Below are 13,197 nucleotides of genomic sequence, written 5' to 3'. Positions count from 1 at the left end.
GTGGCCAGGTGGCAGACTGTGTGTTCCCACTGCCACACGCCACAGTGTACAGTGTGTCGTGACCTGGCATCCCAGGTCCTGGTACCCTGGTACAGGCCACACGCCACAGGCCACAAACCGGCCTAACTGAAAAGTATAAGTGCTTGTTACGACTGCACGACCCGTTGTCCACGCTCTGGGGCCGGTCGTCATGCTGTATGGGTGGGACCTAGACATGGTCGGAATGTGACACACACCGCGCGACGATGGCGTGGAGGCGATGGCCATACGAGCAAGGAAGGTAGGAAGGAAGGGAGAGGGAGGAACGAACGCAACAAAGGTACACGACGAGTTACCAGTGTCGCCCGGGTCCCGAGTGCCACATTGCCTGTACACGACGGTCACGGCTGCCACCTGGGTACACAGCTGCAGCAGGTAGGAGTTGCAACGGCCTCCTCCTCCCCAATCCGCATACATACCTCATACCTCCCTCGTCGCTGTACGCTGTCCTCAACACTCAAATTCCTCGGCCCGGCGTGGACGTGCGTGATGCGCGCGGAATGGAGGAATGGAGGGATGTTGAGCGGATAACTGAGCCATGAGCCATGAGCCACGAGCCAGGCGCCAACATCATGTGGTCCCCTCGGATCCCATGACACGCCTGGTATGTCGGCCAACATGGCCATGCCGGAGTCGTCCGCAGCTAATCCCCAACACTTGTCCATCTCTCTCTCTCTATCCTCTCTACATATGTACACAGAACAGAGACGCATGGGGGGTGGGAAAACGTGTGTGCAGATCAGTCCCGGTTCCGTAGAAGGGGCAGCCACTTATCCTCATTCAGGCATTGTTTATAATGCCGTCAGACTAAGGATGACAAAATGTGGGTGGGATCATCATTTCTGCGAGGGGGGGATGGGATGGAATGGGAAATTCGTAAACGTGGGACGTGGCGGTAGGTGGATACAGTGTGTGATATACAGTGGTTCTGGTGGTGCTGCTGCTGGTGGTACTCTTGTTACTCTGGGGTCTGGGCTTGTGGCGGCTCGGCATCCTGCTCTGCCCCGCGAGCTGCGTTTTCGGGGTCGTCTTCGGCGTATGTCTCGTTGGGCACGGGCGCGTCAAATGGGTCTGCGGGGACAGGCGGTGTCGCATGGCGCTGGCGCTCGAGGAGGCGGCGGAGATGCAACGAGCGCGGCTGAGGCACGTGGTGGGGTCGCAGGTCGGGAGATGACGGTGATGGTGGCCGCTTGGAGCCCTGTGAGATGGCATTGTCAGTGATCGGGAGGGATGATACTTTCAAGACAGCAGCCGCGGGAGCGGGACGTGTACGCAGGGGCTCTCTTCGAGCCAGTCCCAGTCCACACCATGCTCCCACACGCGTCGTCGCCTGTCGGGACACTTACCGCCATGACGGGGGGCACCTCACGTCCGTCCGAGTGCTCGAGCACAGCGGAGAGGTCCAGCTCCTCCCACTTCTCGTCCATCCGGCCTCCGGGTTCGAGGAGGTTGCCTGCGGCGCGTGCACCCGCCCCGCCAGCGCCGGCGCCGGGCTTGGACCCCGCTGTCTTGGGCCTGCCGTACGGGTACGACGGGTGAACCTGTGACGGCAGCGTCTCGTCCGCGTCGAGGCGGGGCGGCTCGAGGTGTGCGGCAAACGACACGTTCTCGTCGTAGCCCGGCATGACGGACCAGCCGCTCTCGGGCGGCTCGTCCGTCAGCAGTGCGAGAATGTACCGCGGGGTAGCGTGGAGGTGGGTAAAGCGGGCGTCCTGGGGGGATGGAGGTTAGGGACAACGGCGATGTGACAGCAGGGAAGAGCAGTACTTACTGTGATGCTTGTGGTCATTGTGTTGTGTTGTCGCAAGTTATATAGCCGCACCGTTGTTGATGGGCAGCCTGACTCCTGGGTGCGAGTGTGGACGCGACGGGTGATAAGACAATCGGCATCAAATAATACCACGTCATAAAATGTTCGGTGACAACGATCGGACGTGCCTGAAGGGGATATGGGTTTTGTGCCTTCTTCCTCCCTCTCCCCGGGTGGAGGCGTCCTTTGGTGGTGCGCCAGTTGATTGCACCAGTCAGTCTGCTTCGTTGCACATATACAAATCCGCACACCCACTCACCCTTCGGCAGGCTCCATATCTGGGGCTGCCTCCTCCTCGTGCGCCTCCCTCTTCTTCTCTCTTGACGTCCCCATATTGTTTTCACACTCACGAAATTATGGCTGTACAACCACGAGTGGCCACGCTGGGTAAGCTCCGGTCAATCACCACATCCGACCTCCTGCTTATCACTATTCGGCAGAGGCCTTTATCATCGACACTTTTTCCCGCATAGAGGCCAACGGACATGAAGTACCCATGAACAAACCCGACCAGGTGAGCCGTCTTGCGCCTTTTAACCAGTTCTCCTGCTAACGCTCTCCAGCTGGGGGGAGCCGGGACATACGGTATGTCATCAACGAACCGTCGCCCTTGCCCTTGCCGCGGTCTAAACGTCCTTTAGGTATTATTGGAAGCCGCATCTTCCTACCACCTCAACGGCTGGCCATGATTGTCGACTACACGCCCGAAACACTTTCACGGGAGATGAGAGACACTCTCGAGGCGTTTGGCAGCGACATGTTGGCCTTTCGCAAACGGACAGATGGCAATGGCACCACGCGGGCCGTGAACCGTTACCATGGGGAGAAACGAGGGTGGGTGTTTTCTTCCTCCCCACAGTCTTTCTTCGCAGCCCCACCTCACCCTCCCGGGCAAGGAAACAGCGACCACGCGCTGCAAAATGGGAAGCTGGGCGACGTCTCCAGATACATTGGCACCGACGCCGTGATGTTGGTATTGTCGCTGACGGCAGGTTCGAGTACCTTTCACCGCCAAGGCTGCTCACCCCGCGTGATCTGCTGGACGTGCCCACGTTCTCCAACCCGCTCCCATCGTGGCTGCACCTGGTCTCATACCCCGAACGGGCGGAGCAATCATTGAGCGAAATATCGAGCATGAGTGCCGATCTCGGCACGGGCAGGAGCTGGACGCCCGGAATCCTGTGGGAGCCTGAACCGGTAGGTCCTCGACTGGCTTGTTAATGAGATGAGGGCCACATGATACAACCCCCGAGACCACTCTGGTACTCTGGTACACCCCGAGCTGGCATGCCGGCCGACCCTGTCTACATCAGCACATGTCCCCATTTACAGGACAGTTGGTGGTGGTGTGCCGGTTTCGTGCCGAGTCGGCTTGAGCGATCTACGAAAAATGATCGACGTTGACGTTGACCACTCCATTAGCCTTGTTGCCTGCCCGAGAACCTCAACGTCATCGCTCGCATCGCTCGCCAAGTGGATGTCGTAAGGTATGTTGGTTTTTCGTCGAGTTTGTTGATTTTATTTTTGGGTTTATTTGAGAACACCAGAAGGCCCGGGAAAGGCCCAGTACCGCTCCAACGGGTATTCCCAAACCATCTGCCACATGCCACACCCCCGCGTTTTTTTGTGGAGTATGGGGAGACACATGCTGACGTACGCTCCTCAGCCCCAACCACACTGAGGGACTGGCACTCTTTGGATTCGACGTGCCCACAGAGACTATGCAGCTGGTACCATTACTGGAGTGGCTGACGCGCCGCCTCGTCGCCCTCCGTCCACGGCTGGCAGCGGTCGTCCGAGCCGGCCCGTACGGCTGCTGCTATGCGCTCACGTCCGAAATCCCCTCGGGGTCCGTCTACAATGTTCACTCGACGGCACCGCCATGCGTCGACGTGCACTGGATTCCTCCCTTCTGGCAGCCGGGAGTCGCCGGGTACGAGGGAGCGGTGGTGGACCCTACGGGTGCCGGCAACGCATTCATGGGAGGGTTGATGGCTGGGCTGGATGCGGGCAAGGACATGAGAGAGGGTGAGTCGGCTGATGTGTAAAAAGGTCGGGCTGACCCGTGACAAGCTGTCATTTGGGCCAACGTGGCTGCCTCGTTTGTCATTGAGCAAGACGGCCTCCCGCGCATGGTCAACATGGCCGGTGTCGAAGTGTGGAACGGCGACTACCCCCACGACCGGGTGGAAGCGCTTCGCCAAAGGTCTGAAGCACGGCGGTTAGGTTGAGACATTGGTTTGCAAGGGACAAGGGCAGTAGAGGACATCTGTCGAGTAGAGCACATTGGCCATTGAGTAGTGCAAGTGTGTGCGGGCGCTAGGGATGAACGACGATGATGAGCTGCCACACGACACTGGCATTAGAAGATGACAAATGCACGCATTACAAACACAACCCTAATTGGAATACACTTTTTTTGTTGCCGGTCGCATGTGGCCACCGATGTCAGGCACCACCAAAGATTTCGGTTTTGCTTTGCCTTTCTTCCGACGATCCCTCTTCACACTCACAACAAGACCAACCAAACACCACCAACCATGCTTGCCGCCGTCTTTGAGCGCAGGCTCGCAGCATCAGTCCCTGCTGCCAGGAGAATGGCACTGGGAGCCCGCTACTACACTGCCGAGTCCGAATCGGGTCCGTCCACGCATGCCGAGACGTCTACGGCGCCGTCGACCTCGTCCGAGTCGCCTGACACGCCCTCTTCCTCCACCCCCTCGTCGTCCTCATCCACTTCGGGCCCCTCCGACTCATCGTCCCTTCTGAGCAATTGGGACGACAATAATGACAAGGCCTCGGTTGAAGCAGCTTTTGACAAGCTGTTTGACGCGAGCGATGCCGTCAAGCCCACGCCCCGCAAGAGCTACTTTGACGGCCTGAACGACTTTGACGACGACCAGCCTGCCCGTCCCTCATCCTACAAGCGGGAACCGACTCCTCAAGTCGTCAATTCGTTGTGGGACCGTGTCATCAAGACACCTTCGGCCATCATGCACGCGTCGCCCATGACGGCCAAGAAGCTTGAACCCCTGCTCGCGCGTTCCACCCCGTCCCCACAGCGTAACCTGCGCGGCACGCGTGTCAACGTGCACCGTAGCAAGGGCCAGACGCCGTCCGAGGCCGCAATGATGAGCGAATCGCTCCTCAACATCTTCAGCCACCTGCAGGACCGCACTCTCCACGGCGCCAAGCCATCGCGTATCGAGGAGATGTTGCTGGGTCAGGCAAGGCCGGCGACCGCCAACCGTCGTGCAGCAGACGACAAGCCCGACACTCTCCGCGCCGTGGACGCTCTCAAGGAGGAGCTTTCCATGCTCCTGACCACGCCCGAGGTCCTTGCGTTTGCCAAGGAGAAGCTCTTCTCTCACGGCGCAGGCGGGGCGGCCGTCGACTTTGGCATTCCAAAGACGTATCCGTACATGGTTGCCGAGGTGATGCGCCACCTGCGTATCCAGCTCAACAACCCACACCTCGCCCTCGCCGTGTTTGAGCACGCGCGCACACTCTCCCCGCAGTCGTACCTCCAGGGATGCCAGACCAAGGCCTACAACGAAATCCTCGCCACGCGGTGGGACTCGTTCCGCGACCTGCGCGGTGTGGCTGACGCCATCCGCGAGATGGAGGCCATGATCATCCACTGGGACCGCGACACGCAGCGCATTGTCGACCATGTCATCAGCACAGTCGGCAACGACCTGCAGCAAGGGTCGGCCGCCCAGCGTTGGGGCAGTGACGTCAACGTCATCCTCTCCGGCCTCGAGCACCACTTTGAAAAGGACACGCAGAAGCAGGACGTGTTCCATGACCGCAGGGTGGCGGTCAAGCGCTTCGAGCGCCAGGAGGCCAGGCAGCAGTTCCACGCAGCAGAGACCGGTCGCTCAGGCCCTCGCGGTCCTGGCAACGGATATGGCGGCAACGGTGGCCGCGACTATGGCCATGACGGCGAGCGCAGGAACGCTGGCAACTATAGCAACTTCAACTTTTAGATTCCCCCCCAACACCACATCCCCCTCATCTCTCACACATGTAAACGGCATTGCACAGGTCCCATCGTTCTTTTTTGCTGCATGTACACTGACACATATCTATCTTCTCTAGTCCTTACACGTCTCCCTCGAGCTTGTCCTCGTCATCGCCGGCAACCACGCGGTCGGGACTCAGGCTCGGGCTCCGACTGACGAAACGGCGGGTATCGCCCACCTCACCTTCGTCCTCGCTGTCACTGCGCGACGGCGAGCGAGACACAAAGCGGGAGCGAGACGAGCCCGAAGACGACCGGGACCGGGACCGTCCACGCCGGAGGTCGGGTGACGACGCGCGCGAGCTCGACCGTGACCTGCGTCCGCGCTCCATGTCCACATCCCCGTCCTCGCCGCCGTCCTCCTTCTCTTGCCGCGGGTCGTCCTCCAGCAGACTCTTGCGCGGCGCCATTCCCTCCACCTCTTCCAGGACGCCGCGCTGCGTGAGGCGCGGCAGGATAATGTCGCACACACGGTCCTGCGTCAGGAGCTCGTCGACAAAGTCGTCAAACGTCGTCAGGCGGTACCCTCCAGGCTCCCTGTATCGCAGCTTGCGATAGTCGGCCATCAACGGTTCGAGGATCTGGAACACCTCCATCGAGCGGAACGTCAGGCGAATGTAGATGACTGCAAGGGCGCGCAGGTACCTGGGAGCGTCAGCTAGAAACTGGCAGGCCAGATGAGGCGGACAGGCGGTCCACACTCACTTGAACTCTTCGGCCAAGAGGTACTCGAACAAGATCTCCTTTTCGGGTTGGAGCTGCAGCAAGCGGAGGAGCAGGCACATGAATGGTGTAGGCGTCTGACGCTCGTACACGCCGCCAATGGCGTGCAGGGCGATGGCCTTGTCGATGATGGACTCGGCTGGAGAGTGTCAGCGGGCAGTTACTTGTTGACAAGAATGGCAAACGAGCAACCGAACGGCTGTGACACCATCGGGATGCCCATGGCTGCATCCCATTCTGACGCCCAGAGTGGGTGACCCCTCCGTCATGTTACACCCACCAGTAAGCGCGAAACAGTGTTCCTTCCAGTATGTCGACTCGTAGATCCTCGCACGAATGACTTTTTCAATCAGGTTCTGGGAGCAAGCGTCAGCTGTGCATGCATCTCACGAAGCGGACAGCTACGCACCTGTGGGTCTTGACCATGCACGGTGTTCGTGCCACGCGCGGTGGTTGCCATGGCTGGAGATGATGCGGGGATGCGATGGACGGGATGTGAGGATGTTGACGGAGGCAAGAGAGCGAGCGAAGCGTATGTGTGTGTGGGTTGGGTGGCCAAAATCCAAATGTGTGGTCGTTGCATTTTGCCGCGCGATTCCACTCTCCTCCGCCGTCAAACACAACACTCCATCGCGCATCCACCTCCATCGCTCCATCACTCCCTTCCTCTTTCTCCTCCTCACTCTCACCCATCCCGTCCCCAGCACTCGGCGCCCATCATGTCCGACCGCGAGGGATTTGCCGGCGACGACGAACACACCCTGCCCAAGGCGACCGTGTACAAGCTCATCGGTGGTGAGTACCTTCATCTTGTTCCTTGGAGCTGGCCAAGAGTGGCTGCGTGTGTGTGTCAAGGTCGCGAAACGCTGCGTCTCTGCTCGTTCTCGCGTCTTCACCTCCCTTGGCCCATTGCTTGCCCGAACATTCACAGGCGCGGGACCCAGCTGACAACCCCCGCAGAAATGCTGCCCGACGACATCAGCTGCGCAAAGGACACCAAGGAGATCATTGTCGACTGCTGTGTTGGTGCGTCAACTCTCTTGACAAGGGGAAGGACAAGGCGGTGATGAGGACGCTCCTGTGGCCTGGGTATACAGTTCACGGGACCGTACTCATGAACAGCGATCGATCACCCTCCTCCCCTTGTTGATGCCAGGGAGACAATGGCTGACCGCATCAGAGTGGATCAAGCTCATCTCGGCCCAGGCCAACACCGTTTGCGAGGAAAGCAGCAAGAAGACTATTTCACCAGAGCACGTTATCGAGGCGCTCAAGGTAGGTTGTTGTTTACTTCTGCGCCGAGGCGCGAGAAGAGGTCACGACGGACGGCAGCCTTGCACACCGTCTTCCACCCTCGCTGTAGCGTAGACTCATCAGCGACGTTTGTTGGATCAGTCGCGGATGTGGGCAGACGCAAGCCACCAGCTATCAGCAGGCCACGACGCCCATCCTTCCTCGCTCTGCTCAATCGAGCCTCGCGCCAGCTATGCTCCTTACTCTCGGCCAAAGCTGACTTCCTCAGCAACTGGGCTTTGAATCCTTCATTTCCGAGGTGGACGACTCGCACGCAGAGTTCAAGCAGTCGCAGAAGGAGCGCCAGCGCAACCAGCCCGACACCAACGGCATGACTCCCGAGCAGCTCCAGGCGCTGCAGGAGCAGCTGTTTGCGAGCTCGCAGGCCCGTCTTGCTGCTGCCGAGTAAAGCTCTGGCAAAACAGTAGCAACAAACGCAAGCGAGCAGAGCAGGAGCATTAGGAGAGCGAGTGCAGAAGCCCTGTTGTACCATATGCACAATTTCCAGCAGCACTAAGCTGGCGAACGATGGCAAACTCACGTGCTGCCCGACAACTGACCTTCCACAGGTGGCAATCGGCCATCCTCCGTCACAGCCTGGACCCACCTGACCCCTCGACGTCTCCAAGACACTGCTGGACCTCCCCTGCGTCTCCTCGATGCTCTACAGGCCCAAAAAGAAACGATGTGGACGAGTTAGGAATCGAACCAAAGACCTTGTCAAGTAGGGTAGAAGATGCTAATGACACGCTCTACCAACTGAGCTACACGCCCGTTTACGTAAGCTTCTTTGCTGGCCAAAAGTAGTCCGTATGCATGTGATTTGGGGAGCGTTGACGCGCTGGGACGAAGCAGATGCATCTCCTGGACGTGCTACAGTGATCCTGAGAAGATAGCTCATGATGTGAGGCTGATGCGAGCAACTGCAGACAGGGGGTGACTTCATCAAGTCTTGTGGCGGATTGTGACAAGTGGCTGTCATCCATCTCCTCACGCGGCAGGGCACCATGGTCGACACAATGTCTGTTGGTCTCCTCTGCTCTCTCTACATCGAGTACACTAAATATTGCGCACCGCAACTTCAAAGGTCTCGCATCACCAACACCTCTGCTTAAAACCGTACAACCTTGGAGATAATGTGCAGCGCCTGTACGACCTTTTCGTCCTCCCACCGTGGACCCACGATCTGGAGACTGAGCGGCGCGTTGGCAAATGTGTCGGGCGAGTCGTCTATACCCGTCAGCGTACGCCTTCCCCGGAAACACGAAACACCGCCAGCTCACAAGTTGCCCAAAGGTCCTTGTCTTGCGGGCCGAGAAACTCGGTGCGCTTCACCGGCCGGTCGGTGGGCTCGACACGCAGGCCCGTGGGGAAAATGGCAGCTGGGTAGTCGAGCACGTTCCAGATACCCGTGTAGGTAAAGTACTTTGTCGTGCCGCATACTTGGGCCGGTCCCACTGCCGGCGGGCAAAGCAAGACGTCGACCTTGGACTCGCTCCAGTGGCGCGCATAATCGTTGCGCAACGCGTTGCGGCGGTTGACCAGCTGCCAGAGCTCGGTGGCGGTCAAGTCCTTGGAGATGTCGATGAGCATTTCAACTCCCTTGAAGAGCGGCTCGCCGCTCGTCTCTACTGCGGCCTTGACGGCCTTTCCGCCGTCGGTGAAGAAGAGCTTTGCAAGAATGTCCCATGCGTCCTCTACGCGGTAGGGCTTGTAGTCGACCACCTCATACCCGGCATCTTTGAGCTTGTCGACGGCCGTCTTGAGGGCACGCGCCATCGGGGGGTGGAGTTGCACGATACCGTCATGCCACAGCACGCCGATACGGGGACGCAGGCCGCCGAGCCACTCGACCTCGTTGGGGCGCCACGGCATGCGGGCGGCGCTGCAGTCAAACGTCCACGGCTTGGCAGCGAGGACAGTGGTGATAAACAGCTCGAGGTCGCGCGCTGAACGCGCCAGGGGACCTGTCGCGCTCAGGATTGCCTCGTTGCCCTCTACGGGGTTTGTGAACCCGTTGGGGATACGCTCGGCCGTAGGCTTGAAGCCGAATATGCCGTTGCATGCGGACGGCGCGCGAATGCTGCCACCAATGTCCGTACCGACGCCCAACACACTTCCACCGGCGGCGATAAGCGCGCCTTCACCGCCGGTACTCCCTCCAGCAGTGAGGTTGCGGTTGTGCGGGTTGACAGTAATGCCAAAGGCGCTTTCAGTCTCAATCATCATAATTGCCTGGGGTGTCATAGTCTTGACGATGAAGACGGCGCCGGCGGCACGGAGGATGGCGGGGACAGTGCCGTCCTCGTCTGGAATGCGCTCGCCGATCCACGAGACAAATCCAGCGGTGCTGTTCTTGTGGGCTACAGCGAACGGGTCTGTACAGGTCAGCGGTGTATGGTATTTGAGCAAAGGAAGCTGTGGCGGATGCCCAAAGCGCTCGACAGGTGACCCCGTTGGCAAGGACGCAATCTCACTCACCCTTGATAGAGATCGGGACGCCATGGAGCACGCCCACCGGCCTTCCCGTCCGCTCAAACTCTTCATCCAGCCACTGTGCTCGTTTGAGGGCGTCGTCGTAGAAGAAGTCCATGAGGCAGTTGGTCGCTTGGTGCGCCACAGCCGCAGCCTTGGCATATGCCGTGGTGACCTCGACGGCAGTGTAAGTGCGCGACGACAGCGCATCGCGGAGGGCAGTGGCATCACACTCGACAATCTCGTGTTCGCGCCTCGTGAGCAACTCGCTGTTGGTCACAATGCCCGAGACGTCGTCCCTCAGTGACTCGTCGTTGGGCGACAGCCAGTCCTGGGGGATCTTGGCCAGCGTGTCGTCGTTCCATCCCTTTGCTTTGATCTCCCACACGGGTACAGCTGGTGTGGTCATGGTGAGAGCTGGGGTGTTAGTAAGCCGATGTGGGCTAGCGTTTCTAGAGCCTTCGTGGAAAATATACTGTGCCAGACCCCGCCGGGTAACCGGGACCTGGAGGGCCCATGGGAGAACCAAGAGGAGCTAGAAGCGTGAGCGAGAGATGCGGCGTCTTGTTGTTGGCAGCAAGCAGTTAACGAGTTGATCAGTTGAGCCGCTGAGGGTGACGTCATGTTCGCATCCACTCAGATCCAAGACAATCGGCAATCACCCAACATTTGAGCAACCGTGCATGCGCATCTCCTTCAACATAACACTTGGCCACCATCGTCGAGCACACGACCAACTTCATTCACTACATGGCGGCAACTCCCTGGACATGCCCGACATTCAGTGCAGCCCACCCCCGCTCCCAAGGCAGCTGCGCTTCGTCGTCGCCCTCGCGGCCGTGAGTGCGTCCGAACGTCCTCCCTCTGGCACAGTCTGGACAGGCGCCGATGCCTGGCTCGAGTCACTACTCTCCCTCCTCGATCTGGAGCGGGACGCGCTCCCACCCGATGTCAACCCAGAGGACGTGTCCATCGCTGCCGGGGGACGCGATACGTGGTCCAACGACGAGAGACGCGGTATCGGTTGGGCGCTCATCCACGCTGCGCTCGCGCCGGAAACGCGTGAAGACACCAAGGAACCCCGCGTTGCGTATTCTGCCGTCGCACGTGCCGCTGCACACCGCACCCTCTCGCTGCTGGGACTCGACAGCACCCTCCTCTCCGTGGCCGAGGCCAGGGTCGGCGCGACGCTCGCGGCGGCCCTCGATGGCGACAAGAGCACCGTCGACGAGGCCGTGTCAAAGCAGAAAGAAGGATGGGGCGGGTCGCTGGGAAGGAGGATAGGTGGGTTTAGGATACAGGCAGGGCTGACGGACCAGCCACAGGTGCAGGGGTCATTGCTGGCGGCGTCATTGTAGGTGTGACGGGTGGCCTCGCCGCGCCGGCCATTGCCGCCCTCCTCGCTCCCCTCGGCATGGGGGCGATTTTCACTGCTGGAGCCGCACCCCTTGTCCTCGGCACACTCTTTGGCGTCACGGGCGGTGGTCTGACCGGGTGGCGTGTAGCAGAGCGATGGCGCGGCGTCGACGAGTTTGCCTTTATTGAGGTTGGGGCGGGCACGAAACCGTCCAAGGAGGAAGTCGATGACCTCAAGAAACACGCCCCGATCTTTGATGTCGACTTTGAGACGCGCTTCCAGGGCCAGCTGGAGAGCGACGAGGTCGAATCTGCGGCCCAGCGTGAGGTCGAGCGCAGCAGGAGAGAGCTCGAGGGCCGGCTGGCAGAAATGTCTCTTGAAGCCCATACCGATCAGGCGAGCCCGTCGCCACCGTCCACCCCGTTGAAACCTGGCGAGTTCAAAAAGCCCACGACTCCCAGCCTCACAGTAAGCTATCGCCGACTTTGCGAAACTGACACCACAGGCCACCATCGTTGTGCCCGGCCTGCTCACCGTCTCGCACACTGAGGCCATATCTGCGTGGCGTGCCGCGTGCTCTCCCTATGGCCACTGGCACTATGGCACCGACACGCCCGATTCCAAGGTCCCAGTTGGCCTCAAGGACGGGCGCGACGTCTACCTCCTCCGCTACGAGACCCAGACGATGCTCGACACGGGTCGCGATCTCGAGAGTTGGGTTGCCAGCAAGCTGCGTAACGCTGCGGCAACCGAGGTCGTCAAGCACACCGTACTCAGTGCATACTATGCGGCCATTGCGCTGCCTCTGTCTGTGTACAAGCTGTCGACCATGGCATTGGACAACTCCTGGGTCGGGGCGCAGGACAAGGCAATCAAGGCAGGTCGCCTCCTGGGCGAGGTATTGGCACAGCGGGTGCAAGGCGAGAGGCCCGTTGTGCTCGTTGGTACGTCGGTTGGCGCACTCACCGTCCTCCACGCACTCTTGTATCTTGCGACCCTCGACGGACCCCCGATCGTCGACTCGGTATTCTTCATCAGTCTCCCCGCAGCCCCCACCGAAGCCGAGTGGGCGTCCGTCCGCCAAACTGTGGCTCGCCGTGTCGTGAACGCATGGACGGGATCGGACATGGTCCTCGCAGGTGTGGTTCGTCTGCACGAGGTCGTCTCTCGCGGCGTCACGGGAAACAACGGCACGCGTGTGGCGGGTCTCGGCCCCGTCATGCAAAATGGCGTCGAGGACGTCGACCTGTGTGACGTCCTCAACGGCCACTCTGAGATTAACACGAGTATTGGAGACATCCTGGAGGTCCTCCAGGTTGACGACTAGAGACACTGTTCAGTTGTAGACCCGTCTAGAATGTTCTGCTCGCCTTTTGTTCATGTCACCTGTATGTATAGCCTTTGCCGCCACAGTGTGGCCAAAGCTTTGATGAGTCACTGGAGCCGGAGATTAGCAATTCAGCCCGAATAGAATTC

The 13,197-nt window shown here is 59.9% G+C and overlaps 7 protein-coding genes and 1 non-coding gene across 8 annotated transcripts; 4 read left to right on the top strand and 4 right to left on the bottom strand.

Moving 5' to 3' along the window:
• Positions 1-997: 997 nt before the first annotated feature.
• EHS24_003312 (uncharacterized protein) lies at positions 998-1,828 on the bottom strand (the record flags this gene model as incomplete). Its single annotated transcript, XM_028619003.1, has 3 exons — positions 998-1,237; positions 1,386-1,751; positions 1,811-1,828. 3 exons carry the CDS (start codon positions 1,826-1,828, stop codon positions 998-1,000), a joined length of 624 nt encoding a protein of 207 aa, XP_028472499.1.
• Positions 1,829-2,205: 377 nt separating this feature from the next.
• Positions 2,206-4,080, top strand: EHS24_003311 (uncharacterized protein; the record flags this gene model as incomplete). The annotated part of the gene is made up of 8 exons (XM_028619002.1): positions 2,206-2,236; positions 2,290-2,363; positions 2,413-2,434; positions 2,491-2,683; positions 2,722-3,046; positions 3,272-3,336; positions 3,516-3,877; positions 3,923-4,080. The coding sequence occupies 8 exons, from the start codon at positions 2,206-2,208 to the stop codon at positions 4,078-4,080; spliced, it is 1,230 nt and encodes a 409-aa protein (XP_028472498.1).
• A 309-nt stretch (positions 4,081-4,389) lies between these two features.
• EHS24_003310 (uncharacterized protein) lies at positions 4,390-5,838 on the top strand (the record flags this gene model as incomplete). The annotated part of the gene is made up of 1 exon (XM_028619001.1): positions 4,390-5,838. One exon carries the CDS (start codon positions 4,390-4,392, stop codon positions 5,836-5,838), a length of 1,449 nt encoding a protein of 482 aa, XP_028472497.1.
• A 115-nt stretch (positions 5,839-5,953) lies between these two features.
• EHS24_003309 (uncharacterized protein) lies at positions 5,954-7,056 on the bottom strand (the record flags this gene model as incomplete). Its single annotated transcript, XM_028619000.1, has 5 exons — positions 5,954-6,074; positions 6,399-6,518; positions 6,579-6,735; positions 6,877-6,952; positions 7,006-7,056. 5 exons carry the CDS (start codon positions 7,054-7,056, stop codon positions 5,954-5,956), a joined length of 525 nt encoding a protein of 174 aa, XP_028472496.1.
• A 259-nt stretch (positions 7,057-7,315) lies between these two features.
• NCB2 (negative cofactor 2 transcription regulator complex subunit ncb2) lies at positions 7,316-8,298 on the top strand (the record flags this gene model as incomplete). The annotated part of the gene is made up of 4 exons (XM_028618999.1): positions 7,316-7,391; positions 7,557-7,622; positions 7,777-7,871; positions 8,119-8,298. The coding sequence occupies 4 exons, from the start codon at positions 7,316-7,318 to the stop codon at positions 8,296-8,298; spliced, it is 417 nt and encodes a 138-aa protein (XP_028472495.1).
• Positions 8,299-8,577: 279 nt separating this feature from the next.
• Positions 8,578-8,663, bottom strand: EHS24_003307. The gene has a single exon. It is a non-coding gene; the product is annotated as a tRNA-Ala (tRNA).
• Positions 8,664-9,000: 337 nt separating this feature from the next.
• On the bottom strand, positions 9,001-10,773 carry EHS24_003306 (uncharacterized protein; the record flags this gene model as incomplete). The annotated part of the gene is made up of 3 exons (XM_028618998.1): positions 9,001-9,119; positions 9,173-10,267; positions 10,371-10,773. The coding sequence occupies 3 exons, from the start codon at positions 10,771-10,773 to the stop codon at positions 9,001-9,003; spliced, it is 1,617 nt and encodes a 538-aa protein (XP_028472494.1).
• A 361-nt stretch (positions 10,774-11,134) lies between these two features.
• EHS24_003305 (uncharacterized protein) lies at positions 11,135-13,048 on the top strand (the record flags this gene model as incomplete). Its single annotated transcript, XM_028618997.1, has 3 exons — positions 11,135-11,648; positions 11,690-12,189; positions 12,227-13,048. The coding sequence occupies 3 exons, from the start codon at positions 11,135-11,137 to the stop codon at positions 13,046-13,048; spliced, it is 1,836 nt and encodes a 611-aa protein (XP_028472493.1).
• Positions 13,049-13,197: the final 149 nt, after the last annotated feature.

The sequence above is a fragment of the Apiotrichum porosum genome (genome assembly GCF_003942205.1).
Source record: "Apiotrichum porosum strain DSM 27194 chromosome Unknown scaffold_16, whole genome shotgun sequence".
NCBI classification, from domain to species: Eukaryota; Fungi; Basidiomycota; class Tremellomycetes; order Trichosporonales; family Trichosporonaceae; genus Apiotrichum; species Apiotrichum porosum.
Note: the sequence above shows the minus strand (reverse complement) of the source record. Positions and strands in the feature narration are given on the sequence as shown.